Consider the following 25,182-nt stretch of genomic DNA (forward strand, 5'->3'; position numbering starts at 1 on the left):
TCATACTTTTTTCCTAATTTGAGCCCAAGAGAACTCAAATTGACCAGACATCCATTAAGTATTGAAATAATTTTTGGGAGTTTCACACAAAAAATGCAAGGGAAAAAATCTTATTTTTCAGATTTCACTCATTGATAAAATAGTTCATAGAGTCTGAGGAGCAGTCTTTCTTCATATTATACATAACAAATTTCCTCATTCAGCCTATCTGACATTGATTAGTGATTGATTATATCTCTACTGAGGTAACATTCCTGGTGTAAAACAATACTCCCGCCCCCCAATCTGTCAGCACAGTTATTTCCAATTACATGGACCTTAAAATAAGCGGTGGTAACGCAGCTGAAGCTCTGCTCACGTCTGGAGTTCAATTCCAACGAAAGGAGGAAGTCGAATCTCCGGTAAAGGGGTCGAGGTCCACTCAGCCTTCCATCCATCCGTGGTCGGTAAAATGAGTACCCGGCATATGCTGGGGGAAGGAACTGGCAATCCCACGCCATATACATGGTCTGCCTAGTAAACGTCGCAAGACGTCACCCTAAGAGTCAGAAACGACTCGCACTACAAGTGCGGGGACACCTTTACCTTTAAAATGAGCTTGTCAGTACTGTGAGGGATTAAACTTGGTACTATTTGTTTTACAGCTACTGATTCTAGTAAAATTATTAGTGTAATGGGGGTCAATAATGAGCAGATTCAATTTAAAAAAATCACCTTAGTTATTTAAAATAAATAAAAGTAAAGCTCTTATTTATTCATCCTCTCTGAGGTTTAGCTTGTGTGTCTGAGAGCCCTTTTGATTTTGTATTTTGATCGTGTATTTTTAGTTTGTTATTTGATAAAGTACAGTGTCTGGTGCTATATAACTTTATTTTCAATTTTTATATATCAACAAAAAACAAACTTTTGGGGGGCACTTTGCAAGTAAAAATGAAAGCAACAAAATACCAATTTTTTAAAAAAATGAAATAAAGCTAAGAGTAGAGAAAGAGGAACACAACTGATGTAAAAGGTACTAAAAATAACATTGAAAAGCCAACAAAATGGAAATATTCTGTTGGTGCTGAAAAGACCATAATGTAGGCACCTGATGAGTCTCTTCTGGGAGGGCATTCCTTAACTGGGATGCCAACACTGAAAAGGGCCCTTTCTCTAGTACCTACCCACTGCATCTCATTTTGTAGGGATGCCCAGAAAAGCACCTTGGAAAATTTTCTTGAGGACTATCTACTTGAATGCTGTATTCAGAAATGAGGAGAAGATGGGTCCAAGAAACTCTATAGACTAGTCAACCTGACAACATTGCCAAGCAAAATTCTAAAACAGATTATTAGGTAACTGATATGTACCCTTCTCGATCAGCCGAGAGTGAGCAGACAGGAGTGGTTAACTCCTCCTCCTGGAGGCAGAGTCAGTACTATAATAAAAAAAAGTTTAGTTGGTGGCTGGCCAGAAGGGGGAGGAACCTTCTTCTGTTCTCCAGTTTTTGACTCTGCCTTCAGCGAGCAACAGAGTCAGCCTATTCCTCCGGGGTCCCCATAAGGGATTCAGGAACAGTTAAGTTATTGTCTCCACTCTTTGTTTTTTGTCATCACAACTGCAGTTGCAGCGTACAGTCTTCTGCCTCTCTGTTCTTTTACTTACTGCCCTAAGTGAATAGGCAGATTTGAGGGAGGAAGCACAGATTCTTCCTCCGCTTTGCGCAAGGCCAACACCAGGACCAATACAGGGCCATGCTGTTCGACCTCCCCTCGGCCCTGCAGGTGTTCACCAAAATCATGGTAGCAACAGTGGCACATCTTTATACCCAGAACAGACATATACCCTTACCTGGGCGACTGGTTGGTGAGGGTCTCCTCAACAATGGTGGCTCAACGGGATCTCGAGATGACCATCCAGTGTCTGGAGAACCATGGCTTCATCATCAACAGGGACAAGAACCATCTGATCTCCACAGAGAGTGGGAGTGGTCATTGACACATCTGGGAGTGGTCATTGACACAGCTCAGAGCAAGCTTGTCTTGTCCACCAAACGCACAGACAAGTTCCTGTGCCAGCTGCACACGTGTCTGCAAAGCAGACAGGCTCCTCTAATGGAACTGGCTCAGCTGCAGGGCTCCATGCTAATGACCATAGACTCAGTGCCGTGGGCGTGCTTCCACTCAAGAGCCCTACAATGGCTGCTACTTCCGTATCGGGACCAGATAAACTCACTCTAGAACCTCACCCTCCTGAGGCATGTGCGGGAGTCCCTCCAGTGGTGGGGACATTTGCCTCATCTGGGAAAGGCCTTTCCCTCAGACCCCCAACAGTTTTGATAGTCACCACGGATGCAAGCCTATATGGCTGGGGAGCAACCTGTTGCTCAAACATTGCCCAGGGGAAGTGGTCAGCACAGGAGCAGTGCCAGTCAATCAGTTGGTTGGAGCTCAGAGCAATTTGACTAGCACTACATGAGTTCCTACCTCTTATTTATCAGACTCGTGTGCTGCCATGCACTGACAACATCACGACCAAATCACATGTCTGCAAACAGGGGGGATCAAAATCAGGCCCTCTTCAGGACGAGACCAACCTGCTGTTCCAGTGGGCGGAAAGACACCTGGCGTCCATTTTGGCCATACATGTGCAGGGGATCTTGAACACACAAGCCAGTTGGTTGAGCCGGGAACAAGTCCACCAGGGAGAGTGGACCCTTCACCGGGACGTGTTCCTATCAATCACTCAGAAGTGCATGGACCTGTTTGCCTCATCGGTGAATGCCCTACTGGATCAGTTCATGGCACAAGGCTGGGATCCACACGGCCAGGATGTTGATACCCTGTCAACCCCCTGGCCTTGGGGACTTCTCTACGACTTCCCACCTCTACCTGTACTGTGTAGACTGCTCCACAGTTCCGGGTTCTCTGGGCCCAGGTGACAGTGATGGCCCCACACTGGCCACAGAGACCATGGTTCTCCAACCTAGTGGACCTCAGCTCCAGCCCACCATGGTACCTCCCACCAGACTGGATCTTCTCTCACAAGGCCCCATCCTTCACCCAGACCCAGAGTGGCTCCAGCTTCACTCCTGGAGGCTGACCAGCAGGACTAAGTGGAGAGGGACTGTCTGAGAGGGTTGTTTCCACCATTCTGGTACCTTGCATACAATCTACCCAGAGAATTTATGACCTCACCTGGAAGGCATTCAACAGGTTGTGTAGACGCAAACAGTTACCTGTTGCATATCTACACCATTCTCGATTTCCTGCAAGATGGTCTTGACCAGGGGCTGGCCCCCAACCTGCTCAAGAGACAGGCGGCAGCCCTAGACAGTGTGTTTCCAACAGTTGGGGGCCATTCCATTCCCTCTCACCCTCGAGTCAAACACTTTCTCCAAGGGGCAACCTGCTGTCATCTCCAGTGCAACACCGGTTTTCCTCATGGGATCTTTCATTAGTCCTCCGTGGTCTCTCACAACATCCATTCGAACCATCATGTTCCATACCAATCAACCTCACCCTCAATACAGTTTTTCTTGTGGCAAACCTCAGCAAGGAGGGTTGGGGAACTGGGGGCCCTCTCCATCCGGGAGGAGCTGTGCATTTTCCACTCAGAAAAGGTGGTTCTTCACTCTGACCCCAGTTTTCCCCCAAGGTTAGTTCTCCTTTTTATAGGGGACAGGACATCTCTACCCAACTTCTGCCCCAACCCATTGCAGGGAAAAGAAGTGGCACAAACCTGATGTCAGGTGGGCACTTCTGATCTACCTGGACCGTACAGAACCATTCAGGAGGTCCAAGGCCCTGTTTGTATCCTTTAAATAGGGGGTGCAGGGATTAAAGGTGTCCAGGTCCACCATCAGATGCTGGGTGAGGAATTGTGTGGTTTAGGCCTATCGGGCAAAAGGGATCACTGCAGACTCAGAGGGGCTGCCACCATGGCGGTGCTCCATAAGGATGCCCCGCTGGAGGAAATCTGCAAAGCCACCACCTGGGCTCACCCATCCACCTTCATCAAACACTACAAGATGGATACGTTTGCTTCTGCTAAAGTCGCCTTCGGCAGAAGGGTTCTTCAGAGGGTGGTGGCCTAGGTTTGCTCCCACCTGAGGGATGTAGGGGAGATCACTGCTCAGGTACATTTATTTATTTATTTAATTTAATTTAATTTCTATACCGCCCAAAGCCAAAAGGCTCTCTGGGCGGTGTACATAAGAGTAAAACAGCAACATAAAATACAAAAACATAGAAATAAATAGCAAACTCAACAGAACAAATAATTAAATAGCATTAAAATACAGTAAAATACAATTAAAGTGTAGTTAAAACAAGCAACGACTCACATACATACACACACCAATCTCATTCACACCACACAGCATACATCCGGCGACAATGTCCCACGCCGAAGACTCTCCTCGCGCAGTGCAGTGGCAATGATGAAATAAGCTGGGACCTGGTCCTGCAGGGCGTGGCAGCTGTTAATAGCAGCAGTCCAGCAGGAAGGGTGGTGGTGGTGACAGCCAGGGGAAGCAGCACAGCAGCAGCAGATGACGAGGGGCTCTCCTTCCCTGGCAGCGCAATGTTCCTCTTCCTGCAGACAGAAGGTCTCCCAGGCCTCTCAGCCAGCCAGCCTATATATCCCCCCAAGGGACATCCATTCCTGTCTGCTCCACTCCTCTGCTGACCGAGAAAGGAAAATTGGACTTACCGTGAAGTGTCCTTCTGGTCAGCGGAGAGCGGAGCAGACCGCCTCACCCTGCAGCAAAACCTTGGCTGTGGGGTGGGGAGGGCACCTCTCCAGAAACCATCAGGAGATGACTGGTCGCTCACCCTCTAGATAGAGTAGTAAGGGCCCCCTATGTCCCTTCCTGGCACTGTCTGCTGATTTGTTAATGTTTGTTCTTATTCTATCCACTGTTCAAATTTCAAGGTTGAAGTTCATGTAGGTGTAGTGGCAGGCTGCTCAGTACTCTGTTTTTTTACAGCTGAGTCACAAACTGGAGAATAGGAGAAGGTTCCTCCCCCTTCTGGCTGGCCACCAGCTAAACTTTTTTTTATAGTGCTGTCTCTGCCTCCAGGAGGAGGAGTTAACCCATTCCTGTCTGCTCCACTTTCCACTGATCAGAAGGACATTTCACGATAAGTCGAACTTTCCAAGCCATAAAATAATGCATTGATTACCAGGAGCCAGTATGAGTTTATTAAGAATAAATCATACAAGACACACCTTACCTCCTTTTTTAATAATTACTGGTCTGGTAAATCATGGGAATGCTGTGGACAGTATATATTTTAATTTCAAGGAAGTATTTGACAAGGTATCTCATGATATCTTTGTTGACAAGGTGTAGAGTATAGAGCGGACTATTAATACTGTTGGGTGGATCCACAGGTGGCTGAGCAATTGCACTAGAGTACTCATGAATGGCTGTGCATCAAACAGGAGGGAGGTTCTGAGAGGAGTGCCGCAAGGGTCTATTGTAGGTGCTGTGCTGTTCAGCATTTTTATAAATGATTTGGATGAGGGCATAGAGGGGATGCTTGTCAGATCTGCAGAAGATACAGAACTGGAAGGGACAGATAACCTTAGAAGATAGAATCAAGATTCAAAATTATCTTGACAAGCTGGAATACTGGGCCAAAACTAATTGGATTGCATCTATCTCAGCTGAATTTTAAGTCCTGAATTGAGATACAGTACAAAGAATCAAAGGCACAAGTTTAGGACTGGGGACATCTGGCTTGGCAGCAACGTATATGAAAAGAATCTTCTTTGTTTTTTTTATTAATTTTTATTCAAATTTTCAAAAACAAAAAAACAACACAAAACAAAAACAATTATACAAAAAAAATAAAATGTTGACTTCCGATTTGTCGCAGATAGGTCTACAATATATAACAATCCTATCTCTAAAATTATATTACAAAATCACTTTCCTCCAGTAGTTATCTTAATTAATCATCAAATCTCATAAACATTACTTTATTCTTTCCACAAAAAGTCCAAAAGAGATGAAAAGAATCTTCTAAGTAAGTGTTCAGGTTGTGATCTACTAAGATGTGAGCTGGTGGTACAGTGCAGCTGCTGAAGAAGCTAATGCAATCTTAGGCTGCATTAACAGAAGCACAATGTCCAGATCACAGGAACTAATTCCACTTTATTTTGTGCTAGTCAGGCTGCTGGTGGAGTATTTTGTCTGTTTCTTGGTGCCACATGTTAAGACAGATATCGACGAACTCGAGAGTGTCTGGAGGATGACAACCAGGATGGTGAAGGTCTTAATCCAAGTACTATAAGTGATGAAAAGAACTGGGTATATTTAGCCTGGAGATGAAATAAAGAGAGAAACATGAAAGTGCTCTTCAAACATCTGAAGGGAGATGGACAAGTTGGGTCCTAGAACCAATGGATGGAAATTGCAGGCTAAACATTAGAGGAAATGTTCTAACAGCAAGATCTGTTCAACTGTAGAACAGAGTGCTTGGGGAGGTGGTGGACTCTGTTTTGCAAAGTTGTATTCAAGTAGAGGCTGGATGGTCATCTCTCAGATGTTGTAGTTACAACCTGTGTTGCAGATACTGCATTGGACAAGGGATTGGACTAGATAATCTCCATGATCCCATCCAACTCTCTGAATCTATGTGAGAGGAGGCAGTATTTCAGATGGCCTGGCCCTGAGCTCCTTAGGGAAGAAATTTGCAGCTATCCGAAGATTCTGTTCAGACCCTAATTCACAGCTTAGGAAAACAAGCCCACCTTGTGCCAAAGCACTTCAAATGCTGCCCAACTCAGCATATGGTCCAAGGCTGTGTTGGACATAACAAGGCTCCATTCACCCCAATTCACTATTGGGAAATTTAAAAAATGACTGAAGGAATAGGGCTTTCAGCCATTTTGTGTTGGGTTTCTGGTTGTAAAACCTGAATTCTAAAATGGTTACTTTTGCTTTAAAATAGGAGGATCAAAAGGTTGAAAGTGCAAGGGGTTATTTTGCTTAGGAAACTACACAGGGAGGGGCAAAGGTTCATGCTAAGAACCTGCAATTAAAGAGATGTAGAAATTTAATCAGGACTTAACTGTCCTCCACATGGACTAAAAAGATGAGAGGGAGTGAAAATATTTAATGTTAGTCAAGCTAGAAAACAGGATAGTTGAGTCAGAAGGCTGTGAAATCAGAAACCTAAAGACCTGGAGTTGAAGAGATGTAAAAGAAAAAAGGGCTGAAATACTTCATGATAACAGCAACCCTAGAAAGCTTTAGAGAGCACAGTTGGATGCTGCAGAAGGAGAAACAAAGTGAGGCTGAAATGAGGGGTACAAATTGGTAAGTATTCACTTGGTTAGAGAAACAGTCTAGTATAGGTATAGCTGAATGCATTTATCCCTATTTTTTAAAATTGCTCAAGCTGCACAATTAGTTGTTTTCTAAAATGTTCTCAAGCTGTAAAAGCATAATTTGTTTTGGGAAAGTTTTGTTTACTAACCCCACCCAGAAGGTTAAAGAGCTATTTAATTGGGGGGGATCCACTTGGTGACAGCAATGAAGTTAATAAGAACTTCGGGGGGGTTGGCCTCCTTCCCAACTCTGGTGCAGACTACAGCCCATGCCGTCATAACAGCTAGAATTTACTTCTTTTCTTTTTTACAAAAGCTGATTAAATTTGCAGATGTAGTAGCCCCTCCAGATAAAACCTGAAGAATTGCAGACAAGTAGTTCCAGGGATTTTTTGTGCTGGACACCTTTCAAGTTCACTTTTTTTTTAAAAAAAAAAAGAGGAAAACTTTTTAAAATGTTTGGCAGAACTAGATGAGATTTGCAGGCATACTTGCAGCTTCTAAGAGGATGAATCCTGCCAAATTCCAGGTGTAGTAGTTTTCCCACAAGGACAGTCTTTACAGTCTTGGGGTGGGTTTAAAAAAAAAATTTGAGTTTTGTGGGCAATTCATCTGAATTGCCCATAGGTAAAAATTACATACAAACAGTGCAATGGATTTTGTCTAAGGACTCTTCACAGTTAGGGTTTTTTCGGTGGGGTGGGCGAGAGAAGTAAAGGATATATGCTTTCCTCCCTGTTGTAACTTCTGTTTGTGGGCACAAGCTCAATAGCATTATAGATGTCCTAGGTGATACTATGGATTATTTCAACATCCCTCCTCCATAACACTGGGATTGGAGAGTCCTGATAACATTGTTGTTTCTTTCCAATTACAAGCTTGACCTCTCTCTTCTCCTCTCACCCCACCCTGGCATTTGTATGATAAGCTTACATTTGTCTCACATTTAACAGATACATGTCTGCAGTTTTTTTAAGGTTTTGGACATCTGAATTGCTGAGGTGCCAAGAAGGGTTTGGAGGGGGGGGGTCCTTGCTTCAGTTTGGAGAGCTGTTTCCAGATCACTTTCAGATGTAACACCATCTATAACACATTGCACTAAACCAAATGAGACAGTACCAGAGCATGGAAAACTGTAGCTAGGCTGTCCAGATAAGGTCATAGTTAGTATAAAAGGTACTCTAAACCACAGAGGCCAGAGCACTCTCAATTTATGAATGTGATAAATAATGCTTGTAAGCACTCACAAATATTTCATAGAAGGAATATTTATTCAGATTTGTTTTAAGGAGAGAAAATTTCATTATAGCAGGTGGCTGTGGAGATTTGTCCTCTGTTTGCCCCGTCAGCAGATATTGGCTCAGTATCCAAGGTAATCAGTTGTCATGGGGAGATAAAGAATTTGGGTTGCTCTTGGAGGTTTAATGTTGCCAGCCAGTATCAGTCTGAGTTCCTTATCTGTAAAAACTGTAATAATTTGTGTATGTGGGGGCTCTCAAACAGCTGCAGAGCGTTCTTAGTTTATTGCCCTTGTCCAGTAAGTGCACGATGAGGGTTGTCTGCTGCTGTGCTTCCACCCAAGGATGGAGGTTGCTGGTCATTCTGGGAAGTTGGGGCCTCAGTTTGATTTACTATCAAGCTACATTGAAGTTATTTTGAGGTAAATTCATTGCATAGTCAAGACTACACCTTAAATACATTAACTGAAATGGAAGTCATGTGTAAGATCTACTTTCAAACTAAAGAAGCCTTCACAAGAGACAGCTGTGATTAAAGCTCACATTTTAAAATCCACACACTTATTTTCTGATTTTTGTGTTGTTATATGTCTTCAAGTCTATTCTGACTTATGGCAACCCTGTGAATCCTTTTTTTGGTTGTACATAGGGTTTTCATGGTAAGAGGTATTCAGAGGAGGTTTACCATCGCCTTCCTCTGAGGCTAGTCCTCTCCAGCTGGCTAGGGCCTGCTCAGCTTGCCACAGCTGAACAAGCCAGCCCCTTCCTTGTCCACAACTGCCAGCTAGGGGGCAGCTGGGCGCCTTGGGACTATGCAGCTGCACAGGTGGCAGGGCATGTAACCCCTGAGCCACTCACTGTGGGGGTGATCTTTAGCTGGCCCTTGAAACCCGGGAGACATGAGCAGGGATTTGAACTCAGACTCTGGACTCCCAGCCAGGCTCTCCTCCCCACTGTGCTATACCAGTTGTCATATTTTCTTATTCTCACTAATTTTAATTTCACTATGCACTGAAATGTGAGTCCTTGACTTGTAGTGTAGCAGCTGATGGTTTTGTCTTTATTAATTGAATATCCAAATTAACCTACTCCCAATAATTGTTTAAATCTTAATGATGTACTTAGTCATTATGTAAACAAACATTGTTCTGGCCTTACCCATGGAACAAATTCTACTCTTAGCATATGTTTCTGTGGCCATTCAGTGTACACACATGGGAGCCTACCACTTCTCATGCCTTTCATTCCATGAGGGGCTGGTACTAAAAGAAAAACCTAAGAGTTAAATAGAGATGAATTAACATGTAAAAACTTATCAATAAGGTTTTCTAAGAAATAACTATTTATTATCCAAACGTGCATTAATAGCAATATTTTATGTACTATATCGATTTAGGTGAAACTGAATAGCAAGTGGTAGTAAAGGTTATAGCATGTTGTTTTACATATGATCCTTTAAGTGTAGCCTCCCTCTTAGTTTTAAAGGGTGGTTCTTTGGTTTGAAATATTGCCATCTAGCCGTTATATTAGGGCAGCCTTATTAACTCTCAACATGAAACAATTAAATTTGAAGATTTTTTTAAAAGTGTATGTTCATACTTCAAGAGACCCTTGCTTGGAACACAGGTAATACCGGAAGCCACAAAGGAAAATAAAATGATAAAAGCATTGTGATGCTTAAAATATTGTTTCTGCTTGCTAACACAGACAGATCCACCAAGACACCACCTTGTGTGTATCTATAGTATACCAGCTCTAGAAGAATTGAAGCAACCAGCAATCATGTATTCCATTATGAATGTGTAGTGATTCATAACAGTTAATGGTAAACCTCTGTGTGGACAGTTCTTGAATGTTGTTGTTTTTGGTGATTTTCATTAAGTGACCTACAAATTGGGAAGTGTCAGGAAAAAATTACCAGTTCATAGAAACATTTACTTAGTTGACTTTGCCCATGTGCTGTATGCACTTAGGAAGCTGTTGTCCGAGCCTACAGGGACAGAGGAGAGGAAGAAATAAATGAAAGGTGAAACAGAAACAGCAATATGTTCTAGTTGCTCAGACCAATGAATCTTCTCTGGAAGTTTTCATAGATACTACTCTACTTAGTAATACTTAATCTTTTGCTGTTAAGAGGTGTGCTGGTTTTCATGTGAGATGATTGATAGGGTGATGAGATCTAAGGTTTGTTACCAGCTCTTTTGGAAGAGGAGCAGGTTACCCCCTTCAGAGAAATAGAGGCATTCTCACAGTCACAAAACACTGCTACAAGTCCCACGTCAAGATGCAAGAGCCACTTATAGGTTTGGTTGCATTGAAAGCACAGGAGGGATCCATCTAGCAGCCCTTCTAGAGATGTGTATTGTTACTACAGTAGCCATTTAGGAGCACCTAGTTATCATCCCCGAAGTCTGTCTCCTATTCCCAATAAGTGTTCTTGGCAGTGGAGCTGCAGGTGTGTTTCCCTTCTGTCTTAGATACTTCCATGATCCCTTCAAACCAGGAGAAAGATGAATGGTATGGTTCTATAATGCATTTGCTATTGGCCAGTCCATCTTTTAATCCAGCAAGAGCTCAGTGTAAGATTACCCATCCTTTCCACAACTGGAAAAGGGAGAGATGAAAACATAGCACTGTTTTCCTTCAAAGTTTAACATGCTGGGAGCAATCCCTTGCCTTGCCTTCCCTGTCCTTTCCAGCTGTGACCTATGGCAGAGAAGAGTTCTGCAGTTGTGCTGGGCTTTGGCTCTGCATAACATCGAAGATCTCCCTTCTCCTTCAGGGCAGGTGGTGAGCTCAACTTTTGGTTGGTTTTGCACTTCTTCTGCAAACGAGGATTAGGCTAGGAAGAGGAAGCATGAGATCCCAAGGTTCCTCTCTGCTTCTTCACATAATGTCAGGCCACGGTTTTGCATTGCATCATTGGTGTCAGCAAGACTGCTGGAGTCTGGACTTTTAGCACAGTGAATGTTTTTATTTATGTTTGGCTTGTGTTTACTGCTAGGGAATTTAGTGGTGTGTCTTGACTCTTTTTTAAAAAAACACCACAGATGCATTTCTCCACCCCCACCGTAGAAGGGGAAATCAAATTTAAAATTATCCATCTTAGAATAAACGGTGAAAACAGATAGGAGGTAAATTTTGTTTGTTAGGAGTCCAAAGGGCAGTCTTTACAATGGGAAAAGCACTACCTTCTCATCAGGAAATCCCTTCCTTCCTTATTAACACTGTCTTTTGGATTGAAAGCAGAGCTGTTTCAGCGTTTAGTTGTAATTATTCCTCTATTTTTCCTTCTCTTCCCTCCCTGCACTCTGCCTCCCTTCCTACTGCCCCGGTTTAGGGATTAGGTTGGAGGAGCCACATCCAGAGACCCTTTCTAAAGGGGGTTTTAAGTCACAAAAGAAAGTTCCCTCCCTACCCAGCACTTCCTTGGCTTTGAGCTTTCCTTTCCCCTGACCTAGGAAGGTTGAGGCATGCAGTTGAGGCTTTTGGATTACTTTGCTGTGGTTTCTTGCCCCCCACCATCAGAGTAAGAGACAGTGGGGACAGATGAGAAATGCCTCATGGCTGGGATAGGATAAATTGAAATTTGATATTAAATTATGTAAAGCCCTAGGGAATATGTTGAATTGATACATAGTTTAAAAATACTTGGTCAATAAAATCATGGACTAGAGTAGTACAGTTGTCCGTCTGAATGATGTAGTGCTTTATGCACTCTGGTGAAAAACCAATCTGTATCTCTTAACATGTGTAGTTTCTCAAAGACAAGTGGAAAAAATGGGATGTGAACCAGTTTGCTGAAAACCAGAATTAAGGGTGGAAGGAAGATGATGCAATGTTGATGGATTGCATCATTTGTCACAAACCACTTAAAGTATCCTATCACTTTTTAAAGATTTGCTTTTAGTTGCATTTCATTATGAAAATCAGTAGGAAAATGCAAAGATATATTTAAGTACTTGGTATAAAAGCTGTAGTTCCTTCACTAAATCCTTTTGGTAAATCACACTTGGGAATTGTCAAATTATGCATGTAAATTTTTATAGTCTGAGAAGTGTGAAGTCGTTGTGCAATACAAGTTTTATAAAAGTTTTTTTTTAAGTACAGGGATCTGTGAACAAACAGGAAAGTTGACATGTTGAGTGCAGCACTTTTCTTCAATCTGTTACCCTCCAGATTAGAAACAGTAGTCCAAAATATCTGGAGGACACCAAGTTCAGAAAAGCTGCTGTACAATTTTCCTTTCATGGTTTGACCTCATTTTTATATCTAATTTCAATGACAGAAAATGAGACTTTTCTACTTGCTTAGTATCTTGTATGGAATGGCTTGATTTTTTTAGTTTGGCTTTACTATAGAATAGTGTAGGTGGTATATTTTAGATCTTTGTCGATGTTTGAAAGAATAGCATAGTTCCATATACCAAAGGGAGGTTGGGGATTGTGTTTTTCAAACAGCATATGTTGGGATTGAAAAATTTAGTGCCCTCTGCTATACATACTTACCTTGGATTAAGTCCTGGACATAAAGATGACCCGTGATTGGATGATGGCTTTGAGGGGATTGAACTCTTGTTTAAAAATTTTTGAGGATTGATAAGGATTTGTGCCATGGACATTTTTGCACCATAGCAGTGCAGGGAAGCTCCAGATTTGTGATTTTTACAGTTCAACCAATGGAGACAGATGTGATATAGGCTTTGATGGTAAGAGGGAAGGGAGAGAAACCATGAAGTACAGTTGTACATTCAAGAGGATCTATTTTACTGGATCTGGCGTGTGTGTGCCTGCATCTTCTCCTGTGGCCCTTCATTCTTCCTCTCCTGTGATACCCGACTCTGCCTCCCCCCCCCACTGCCCTGTGTTGCTCCACCCCCAGTCTCCCAGATCATTCCTCTTTTTCTCCTGCCCTCTCAGTCATTCTGTGGTCTGATCAGCTACTCAGGTGCTAATTAGAGCCCTGAAAAACAAATCTGAAAGAGGAAGTGGGAGAAAGCATCACTTTTCCAGCTTCCACCTTCAGCTTTATGTACTTCTCGGAGGTGGGGAAGTAACCACCCTCACCACCTCATGCCAAAGGGTGTAGTGAGCAGGGCTGTGGAGTCGGAAGCAATTTTGGGTGGAGTCGGAGTCTGTAGAAATGTTCTGACTCCGGCTTCAAAATAAAATTTGATTGACATTTTTTTTAAAATATAAATTCAGAATGTCAAAGAAGTTTCCCATGAAGTCAGCTGTAGTTGAGCATTTCACCATAACTCAAGATGGAAAACATTTTATGTGTCAGTGTATGACACAGGACCCAAATGAAGATAAATGCTGTGATGCCAAGATCAGTGCATATTCAGGCAGCGATAAAAATGCTCCTATGAGAGCTTCAATTTAAAAAGACATTTAAGCGCTTTCCAGGGCTGTGGAGTTGGAAGCAATTTTGGGTGGACTCAGAGTTGGAGTCGGACAGTAGAAAAATAGAGGAGTCGGAGTCGAAAGTTTGGCGTACTGACTCCACAGCCCTGGTAGTGAGTGGGGAAGAGTTCAGAGGTGTTGCTGACTCCACATTGGCAATCCTAGGGGTAAAGGGTTGCAGCCATAGCAACTTAAATAGGTTGGAAAAGAGAGAGCAGCTACCTAATACTGAAACTAGAAGGCTAATATTGAGGCTGGGAATTCTTAAAATAGCTGTGTGAAATTTGCCCTAGCTGCTTTAGATTTTGGAGTTTAAAAATACTTCAGTAGAGATAAGCGGTGTTCTGTGTGTTTGTTTTACCACACAATTACATGCATGCTTACTCAGAAGTAAATTCTACTGTGTGCAATGGGGCTTACTCCCCCAAAGAGGTATGAAGTAGCAAAGAAAACTTCTTTTGCATATGTAGCTTGAAGCTGCCATCTGCAAAGGAAAAAAGGAAAGATATTGTGCACCTGATTCCTTCATTTTGAAGTTGGGCCTCGGGGTGGGGGAACTCAGAGCTTCCATCTATAGCATTATAGAGTGGTGATTCATGTGTCTGCTGAAGACATGTATAAAATTCAAATCCAAGATTCATTTCTGCACCTAGAGGTTGCTGCCATCTTCATAAGAGGATCATGAAAGATCTTCCTTGTTTGTGAATTGCTGTTTCCCTTTCTTTGGTGGCATTGGATTTAGTGGCGCCTGTTTTTTCCAGCCTTTAGTTTTTGCTGTTTCTCCGATAGACAGAAGCTAAGATGTATGTGCTTAGATAGATAGGGTGCAGCAGTTCTCTAGTACTGAGTATATTCACAATTTCGTTTGTACAAAACTAAGGCGTACAGTAGGGCCCCACTCATACGGCAGGTTAGGTTCCAGACCCCCGCCGAAAAGCAAAAACTGCTGAAAAGCTGTAGCACGGGGGTCTGGAACCTAACCCACTGATCACACCAGAAGAGGAGAAGATTGGCTGTAGCAAGCCACAGCTGATCTTCCCGTCCTCCGGCGCGATCAGCTCGAGCAGGAGTCTGGTCGTGGCAGAAGAAAAGATTGCCTGTAGTGAGCTCCAGCTACAGCTGATCTTCCCCTCCTCTGGCACGATTAGCTGGAGTGCGGGGAGCCTCCAGCTGATCACCCTGCTGGCGCCGTATTAACAGAACGCCGAAAAGCAGGGCCCTACTGTATGTACTTTCAAGGCTGCAGTCCTGTGTGCCCTTACCTGGGAAGAAGCATCACAAAACAGTGCATCATACTTCTAAGTAAACGTGCATAGATTGCTCTATAAATCATATAAATCTGCTAGTACAATTATATATGCTTAGTTATAAGCAATGTATTTAATTAATTTAGGTTTAATGTGACAGTAAGTATTGACTATATTTAAATATCCCCTCAATCCCCCCCCCCCGGGGAGGGAGTGGGAAAAAACTTATTTTTTTACATCTTTCAAATTTCAGGAACCCTTACATTTCTACTTCCAAGTAAGTGTGCATAGGATTGCAGCCCCTAGTGCTACTTCATAGGAAGAGCTTTCTATTCCTGTTAAGCAATGTGACATTGTTCTTCAGATATATTCAGTATAGAGGGTAAAGACAAATTTTATCTGTCACCAAATGAATGTTTAAGTAAAATGTACCAGGCTCACACTGTAATACACATGTGCACTTTCACCTAATCCTACAGTCTTTCTGTTCAAGGGTATATACTGTTCTTGGTTATAGGGTTATTGGAATTCTGCTGCTCTAAAATACTGTGAAAATGATGTAAACTCGTTAGTATTCTGCATTGTTCATTAGCTTCAGATATTTAATAATGACATAATTCAAGCCTCAAAAGTTCAGTATACTGATGCTTGTGTAAATTACTTTTAAGATTTATGTATCTTCTATAATTTATTATTTATATTTTTTATTAAATTTATATCCCGCCGTTCCTCCCAGAAGAAGCCCAGGGCAGATATTGCAGTTTTTTAGATAAATAAATAAGAAATAAAAGAAACAGCTAATCTTACTGGGTGATCATTCATTCATTGGCGATCGCTCATGATCGAGTAGGATTGTCTTCCAAAATAAAGTCTTTAACAGTGGGTCCATATCCACAGCCCATGTGACGGTCGATGACTAGGGGCTTCTGGATTTCACAGTCCTGCCCCAGTTGCCAATCGCCACAGGACTTTTGTTTTGGAAGATGCCTATGCGTGAATTTGTTTTATGTCGGGAGATCGGCACACAACTATCAACACACAATCTTGACAGAAAAAGGCTTTGATCCAATGGCATGGGTACCATGATGATTTGAAGTCTTTTATCTGCTGCAGCCGTCATCCGCCTTCACAGCCGTTGTAACATACACATTGTTATCCTCTGCCTGTTCTGCCTCTCTTGGATTGTTCTTTGGTTCCTCTCCCTTGACCTTACTGCCATGGGTGACCCTGCTGGGAGTACAAGACTCCCGACGGCATCACTCACAGGTTGCATTGGAACACACAAGCCCACTCACCACTGCAAGGTGACAATCTGGGAGGGGTTACTGGGTGTTAGCCAATATTAGTCATACAGAGTAGACATATTGAAATAAATGGATTTAAGTTACTTAAGGCTATTGATTTCAGTGGGTCTATTCTGTGTATGACTATCATTGGATGTCACCTATTATGTTTACCAGTCAAAAATGACTTTTAAATGCACAAACCCAGTAAAGCTTATTTTCAGTTCACTGATACCTGACAACAACATACGGACTTTACTTAAATACAGTGCCTAATAAAAAGTCAGTTATCGTAACAAAGTTATTAGATGTTGTTAGGTATTCATGTCTGGTGCTGGGGATACTAAGGCTGTCACTAGTATAAAAGCTGGATCTTCACCTCAAGCACAATATTTACTATCTCAACTGGCATGCTTTCCTCAGTAACAAATGATCTTGCCCAGATCTTAAGTATTTAATTTGCCTCTCTGTAACATGCATTCATGCAGTGTTAATGACTGACATAGTAGCGTTGATGGAGAATGACTTTTACAGTTCTTAATAGCACAATTCAAGATTACTTCATTCAAAAGCAAAAGGAATAGACCTGGTCCTCCTGTCACAGTCCATAAAGCTTAGTTGCTTAGAAGTGAAATGTATACAGTAAAATGGATAAGACAGGAGGTCCAAAGAGGAGACCATATAGTTAATGATAAAACTTTATTATGGAAGGCAAAACATCTTTTTGTAGAAATCAAGCAGTAGTGCATGAATTTCCCTATGCTCAGTTATGTGAGCCTTTTAGAATGTATCTTCAGGATTATTGCTGTATCCGTTAATGGATGCAGACTTTGGAATAGGAAACATTGGCACTGGCACATTTAGAACTTAACCGTTGGATACAATCTGTCAGGAATTTCTCCTTTTAGCATTGTTTACCCAAGATGAATCAATAAATTTATTTCGGTCCATGACCAGAAAAGTTTACCCAAGATGAATTTCTGGTGAGTTGTTTGTTTATGGATATCATTTACAAGGTGCCAGATATCATTTACAAGGTGCTGATGGATTGTATGTAGCAGACAAAACTACTCCATCCTCTGTGATATAACCAACTACATTTTAATACAAATACTTCTTTAAAATAAAACTTTTCCAGATTCTTCATTTATAACAGCCTTCCTAACTGGGTGTCTTCCAGATGTTGTTGAACTACAGTTGGACTGTTGTTGAGAGCCAGTGTGGTATAGTGGTTAAAATGTTGAACTAGGACCTGGGAGACCTGGGTTTGAATTCCCACTCAGCCATAAAGCTCACAGGATGACTTTGGGCCAGTCGCTGCCTCTCAGCCTAACCTACCTCACAGAGCTGTTGTGGGGGTTAAATGAGAAGAGGGAGAACCTTCTATGCCACCTTGAGCTCCTTGGAGAAAAGGTGGGATATAAATGCAATAGATAATAATAAATACAGTTGCTGTCAACCTAATCGCTGGCCATAGTGATTGTGCCTGATGGGGCTTGTAGTTGCAAGAGGCTAGATATATAGTAATTGACCCAATGCAATATCTTGCAGCAAAAACAACATACAGCTTGTGGCACCCTAGAGACTAGTATTTATTATGGTATAAGCTATTAATCCATTCCGGATGCTACTAGGCCTGGTTGTACTGCTGCAAAGCAAATGCTTTCATTACAAGATAAATGAGTGATGGCTGATGCGCGTTTGAAACACAGGTGAGGATACAACAGCCAGTTAAGATCTGAGAAGCATGAAACATTAGGAATTAAAGTACTAACTAAACTGACCAGCAATTTTAGAACTTGCATATTCTCTCTTGCACACTCCACTTCGTGAGGTTACAAATTTAGGGAAAGCATTTACAGGTGCAAAAACAATTACTTATATTTAAACAATATGAGAGTGGACTCAGTGTTTCATGTGTTAAGAAAATACTGTGAAGAGCAGTATCTTTCAGCAGTATCTATTCAATTGACTGTTACTGTTGAGGAACATTTTAAAAGGAGCTTATATAAATAAGGAATACATTGATTTTATGAGAATTGCTTTCTACTGTAGAACTGATTTTGACCAGGTAACTTTCAAAGTTAATATGTATTATTATGCAGTGTACATTTTAAATAACAGGCTCTCTTTTTATCCCCAGGAGTCGGAAACTTCAAATCAGAAACATCCCGCCACACTTGCAGTGGGAGGTAGGCATTTGTTTTTAAAATTTTCAGATACCTGTTTAAGAGGATGTTGGTGGTATGCTTTTCACCTTTCGCCTCTTCCCCCTTCTCTCCTTCCCTTTCTAAGTCTTCTAACACATGGAAATTGTTGACAAGAACAGTTTTTGTTCTTTGAAGGATAATTTGCAAATTTGAATAACAGAGCCTTCCAAATATTTCTTAACAGCTACCCTTAATCATAGACAGTTGGAAATAAATGTATTCAGGGGTCTACAATACCTTCTCAGGTGAATTACCATTTCCTGGTTCATTCTCTCTGTCCCTTTAAAAGCTCATCTGTGCTTTTCTCTTCCCTATGAACATTAACATTATGGCAATTTTTATAAATAGAAATTTTCTTGCTTTTTCATGTAGGTCTTCTTCTGTCACTAGTTATTTCTGTAGCAGCATATCATAATTCCAGAAGCTCTGTGATAACTAGGTAACAACATAGATTATCATAAGAATATGCCTTTTTATTTGTGCCTATTAAACTTACTGTAGTTAGAAATAAACAAGCCCCCAACTGGTGTTATTTGATAAAGCAGGAAATTAATTGTATAAACAGCCAATCAAGGATAAGTTGATGTAGAGGAGCCACTTAAAACTTGGCAGTACTTTATTTATCCAATATTAGCTTACAAATTTGTATGCCATTCTTTAAGTATCCAGGAAAGCTTTATAATAGAAAAGAATATAAACAACACAATAAAATTAAAGTAACAATATGCAACAATAAAACCTCAGATAAAATTGCAGGATTAAAACAATTTTTAAAAGATGAAAAGGCATGGGGAAAATGAAAAGGTCTTTACTTGATGGAGGAAGGGCACCAGAGGAGGTGCCAGGCAAGTACACCCCCTATAGGGATAGATTTACACAAATGTGAAGGCCCTTTCCTCAGTCACCACCTGCCTTACCTCAGTTGGCAGGACTTCCTGGCACAGACAGGTTATGTGGGAGGAGACTTTGTGCCACTAACACCACTTGGGCCTCCACTAACACAGCTGGATCTATGAGCATACCCAGACTGCAAACCTAATCCTTTTTTTGGAGGGAGGGTGCAACCCTGTCCAGAACAAGATGAACACTACTATCTGAACAAACTGCCCACTAATTATAGTCACCATATTTAATACACAGTTAAAAGGGGAAAGGTTAAAAAAACTGAGACAAAGCATATTGGTTCATATTTATTTATTATTATTATTATTTTTTTTTTTATTAAATTTATATACCGCCCGACTAGTGATAGCTCTCTGGGCGGTGAACATAAAATAGTATAAAAATACAATGAATAATAAAATAATATTAAAATACAATCAACAATACAATAAACATTATTAAAATTAGATCAATGTAACTTAAAATACTTCAGAGAATAGGAAGGTTTTGACCTGGCGCCGGAAGGAAAGCAGAGTCGGCGCCAGGCGTACTTCCTCAGGGAGACTGTTCCATAGTTCGGGGGCCACCACTGAGAAGGCCCTAGATCTTGTCATCACCCTCCGGGCCTCCCTGTGAGTTGGAACCCGGAGGAGGGCCTTCGTAGCAGAACGTAGTGCACGGGCCGGTTCATATCGGAAGAGGCGTTCCGCAAGGTATTGCGGTTCATTCTGGAGGTACCAACAGCTAAATCTCAAATCAGAGTAGATCAAAAGCACAATATAAAACACAAATGTTCTCAGTCAGCGAAGGAGTGGCGCAGACAGGAAAGGGTTAACTCCTGGAGGCAGAGTCAGCACTAGAAAAATAGATTCGTTGGTGGCCAGCTGGAAGGGGCAAGGAACCTTCTCCCCATCTTCAGTTCTTGATTGCCTTCAGCGAGTAAGAGTCAAACTGTTCCTCCTGTGTCCCCATAAGGGATTTGGGAGCAGTTTAGTTTTTTTCCTGCTCTTCTCAACAGTTTTTCTTCTTCGGCTGCAGCTGCAGCACCCAGACTTCTTCCCCTCTCTTCTTTCACTTCCCGCCTTTCAGTGAATAGGCAGGTTCATGAGAAGGATTGCTTCTGAGAGGCATGGGAAGTACTGGGATGTGGTGGAGGCTGCGATTTGTCTTGCGTGCGTACACATGTGCGCGCGCACACACACACTGCAGTCCTTTGCTGGAACTCTCTCTTGCAGTTCTAAGGAGAGGGAAGCTCTTTCTGGAGTGTTGCCACCAGAGAGTTGGGGAGGATCAGGGACTGGTCCCTCACTATCCAAGACTTCTGTAAAGCTAGAGACCCCCCTTGGCAACGTGTAGCTGCTTTGCCACCCTTTCAGGTACAGCTGCCAAGGTTTCTTATCTTGGGGGGTGGGGGTGGGATTGCCAGCTCCAGCTTCTTCCCTTGTTGGCCAGGCTTTAAGCTATGCCTAGTGGGGGAGGCAGCCCGTCTCATGCTTTAGCCGAGGAAGACAGGTCCCTGAGTGGGGGAGAATTTACTCCTCAGTTAAGTAATCCCCTAGCTGCCCTCGCTTCAGTGGTGGGCACCATGTTAAACTTCCCGCCTGAATTTTCTCATCTCCCTTCTACTCAACCAGGAGGAGGGGAGGAAGCACACATGACTCCTGCAGGGAAAAAGCATGCCAGATCTCTCCATCTATCCCGACAGCCATGCTGACCTGGCTTACCAAGGCCATGATGAGGGTGAGGGAGGCAGGTGCTTCCTTAGCCAAACTTTAGGCCCGTGCACATAGGCAAAAAGGTTTTAAGCACTCCAAAGCCTGCTGCCATGCTTAGTTCTCTTCATTGTTCTGTTTCTCTTCCTCCCCTTCTTTGGATGCCAGCCCAGATAGAGGAAGGGGGAATGAGCAAAAGAAGTGACTCCTTCCAGAAGCCTAAACCTAATGATAAATGCAAAAGGTTCTCAAATTCCAGGCTCCAGCCTGGCTGCTTTTCCCTTAGCCCAGACTCCTTGGGGGTGGGTGCTCTCTGTCACCCACTGTATCGGACTCCAAAAAGGAAGATGGGGAGCTCTCGGGAGGAGTCCCCTATGCCACCCCTGGTGCATGAGGGACTGTATTCTCCTGACTCTTGCCCACCTTTCTTTCTAAAGCTATGGCCTACCTTCAGCTAGACCCTCCTAAGGAAACTCCCGAGGAGGGGGAGCTAGAGGAAGGGGAACAGGGATCCTCAGATGTCTTTTCCAGATCAGGGGATCATAAGGTGGTCATTCCCTTTCCAAAGTTCTTCAGGGACATTGTTAAGGAGGAATGGGATCATCTAGCAAAATCCAAAGCTCCTCATGCCTTGTTCAAAGAGCACTATGGCCTTCGTGCCATAACCATGGCAACCTTTCAAGCCCCAGCTGTTGATGAGCCCGTGTTTGCTGTCGGGGCCAAGACAGCTATCCCCAAGGAAGGAGAGGATGCTCTTATCAGCCCAAAGTGTCAGGCACAGTGAGTCTATCTTCAAACATGCACGCGAAGTATCCTCTATTCTAGCATCTCGCAAACCATCCACTCGGAGAATTTAAGATCTTTCCTGAAAGGTGTTCAACAGGAGATACAGATGCAAGCAGTTACCCATCGCAGAATGCCACATCCACACCCACACCATTCTTGACTTCCTGCAAGATGGTCTTGACCAGAGGCTGGCCCCCAACATGCTCAAGAGACAGGCAACAGCCCTCAGCAGTGTGTTTCCAACAGTGAGAGGCCATTCCTCAGCTAGGAGGGTGGGGGAACTAGGGAGCCATCTCCATAAGAACATAAGAAGAGCCTGCTGGATCAGGCTAGTGGCCCATCTAGTCCAGCATCCTGTTCTCACAGTGGCCAACCAGGTGCCTGGGGGAAGCCCGCAAGCAGGACCCGAGTGCAAGAACACTCTCCCCTCCTGAGGCTTCCGGCAACTGGTTTTCAGAAGCATGCTGCCTCTGACTAGGGTGGCAGAGCACAGCCATCATGGCTAGTAGCCATTGATAGCCCTGTTCTCCATGAATTTGTCTAATCTTCTTTTAAAGCCGTCCAATCTGGTGGCCATTACTGCATCTTGTGGGAGCAAATTCCATAGTTTAACTATGCGCTGAGTAAAGAAGTACTTCCTTTTGTCTGTCCTGAATCTTCCAACATTCAGCTTCTTTGAATGTCCACGAGTTCTAGTATTATGAGAGAGGGAGAAGAACTTTTCTCTATCCACTTTCTCAATGCCATACATAATTTTATACACTTCTATCATGTCTCCTCTGACCCGCCTTTTCTCTAAACTAAAAAGCCCCAAATGCTGCAACCTTTCCTCGTAAGGGAGTCGCTGCATCCCCTTGATCATTCTGGTTGCCCTCTTCTGAACCTTTTCCAACTCTATAATATCCTTTCTGAGATGAGGCAACCAGAACTGTACACAGTATTCCAAATGCGGCCGCACCATAGATTTATACAACGGCATTATGATATCGGCTGTTTTATTTTCAATACCTTTCCTAATTATCGCTAGCATGGAATTTGCCTTTTTCACAGCTGCCGCACACTGGGTCGACATTTTCATTGTGCTGTCCACCACAACCCCGAGGTCTCTCTCCTGGTCGGTCACCGCCAGTTCAGACCCCATGAGCATATATGTGAAATTAAGATTTTTTGCTCCAATATGCATAATTTTACACTTGTTTATATTGAATTGCATTTGCCATTTTTCCACCCATTCACTCAGTTTGGAGAGATCTTTTTGGAGCTCTTCGCAATCCCTTTTTGTTTTAACAACCCTGAACAATTTAGTGTCGTCAGCAAACTTGGCCACTTCACTGCTCAGTCCTAATTCTAGGTCATTAATGAACAAGTTGAAAAGTACAGGTCCCAATACCGATCCTTGAGGGACTCCACTTTCTACAGCCCTCCATTGGGAGAACTGTCCGTTTATTCCTACTCTCTGCTTTCTGCTTCTTAACCAATTCCTTATCCACAAGAGGACCTCTCCTCTTATTCCATGACTGCTAAGCTTCCTCAGAAGCCTTTGGTGAGGTACCTTGTCAAACGCTTTTTGAAAGTCTAAGTACACTATGTCCACTGGATCACCTCTATCTATATGCTTGTTGACACTCTCAAAGAATTCTAATAGGTTACTGAGACAGGACTTTCCCTTGCAGAAGCCATGCTGGCTGTGCTTCAGCAAGGCTTGTTCTTCTATGTGCTTAGTTAATCTAGCTTTAATCATACTTTCTACCAGTTTTCCAGGGACAGAAGTTAAGCTAACTGGCCTGTAATTTCCGGGATCCCCTCTGGATCCCTTTTTGAAGATTGGCGTTACATTTGCCACTTTCCAGTCCTCAGGCACGGACGACGACCCGAGGGACAAGTTACATATTTTAGTTAGCAGATCAGCAATTTCACCTTTGAGTTCTTTGAGAACTCTCGGGTGGATGCCATCCGGGCCCGGTGATTTGTCAGTTTTTATATTGCCCATTAAGCTTAGAACTTCCTCTCTCGTTACCACTATTTGTCTCAGTTCCTCAGAATCCCTTCCTGCAAATGTTAGTTCAGGTTCAGGGATCTGCCCTATATCTTCCACTGTGAAGACAGATGCAAAGAATTCATTTAGCTTCTCTGCAATCTCCTTATCGTTCTTTAGTACACCTTTGACTCCCTTATCATCCAAGGGTCCAATTGTCTCCCTAGATGGTCTCCTGCTTTGAATGTATTTATAGAATTTTTTGTTGTTGGTTTTTATGTTCTTAGCAATGTGCTCCTCAAATTCTTTTTTAGCATCCCTTATTGTCTTCTTGCATTTCTTTTGCCAGAGTTTGTGTTCTTTTTTATTTTCTTCATTTGGACAAGACTTCCATTTTTTGAAGGAAGACTTTTTGCCTCTAAGAGCTTCCTTGACTTTGCTCGTTAACCATACTGGCATCTTCTTGGCCCTGGCGGTATCTTTTCTGATCTGCGGTATGCACTCCAGTTGAGCTTCTAATATAGTGTTTTGAAACAACTTCCAAGCATTTTCGAGTGATGTGACCCTCTGGACTTTGTTTTTCAGCTTTCTTTTTACCAATCCCCTCATTTTTGTGAAGTTTCCTCTTTTGAAGTCAAATGTGACCGTGTTGGATTTTCTTGGCAATTGGCCAGTTACATGTATGTTTAATTTAATAGCACTGTGGTCACTGCTCCCAATCGGTTCAACAACACTTACATCTTGCACCAGGTCCCGGTCCCCACTGAGGATTAAGTCCAGGGTTGCCGTCCCTCTGGTTGGTTCCATGACCAACTGGTCTAGGGAATAGTCATTTAGAATATCTAGAAACTTTGCTTCTTTGTCATGACTGGAACACATATGCAGCCAGTCTATGTCCGGGTAGTTGAAGTCACCCATTACTACCACATTTCCTAGTTTGGATGCTTCCTCAATTTCATATCTCATCTCAAGGTCTCCCTGAGCATTTTGATCAGGGGGACGATAGATCGTTCCCAGTATTAAGTCCCTCCTGGGGCATGGTATCACCACCCACAACGATTCTGTGGAGGAGTCTGCCTCTTTTGGGGTTTCGAGCTTGCTGGATTCAATTCCTCCTTTCACGT

General features: G+C 42.8%; 1 protein-coding gene across 5 annotated transcripts in view; it reads left to right on the forward strand.

The window, feature by feature from the left end:
- The window catches only part of IGF2BP3 (insulin like growth factor 2 mRNA binding protein 3), a 113,854-nt gene that overhangs the window by 15,983 nt on the left and 72,689 nt on the right, over positions 1–25,182 (forward strand). For all 5 annotated transcript variants that reach the window (XM_061585602.1, XM_061585604.1, XM_061585601.1 and 2 more), the window contains exon 3: positions 18,637–18,685. In XM_061585602.1, the coding sequence (XP_061441586.1) occupies positions 18,637–18,685 (49 nt within the window). The remainder of the gene's footprint in view (positions 1–18,636; positions 18,686–25,182) is intronic.

Source organism: Rhineura floridana, chromosome 10, assembly GCF_030035675.1.
Source record: "Rhineura floridana isolate rRhiFlo1 chromosome 10, rRhiFlo1.hap2, whole genome shotgun sequence".
Taxonomy (NCBI): Eukaryota; Metazoa; Chordata; class Lepidosauria; order Squamata; family Rhineuridae; genus Rhineura; species Rhineura floridana.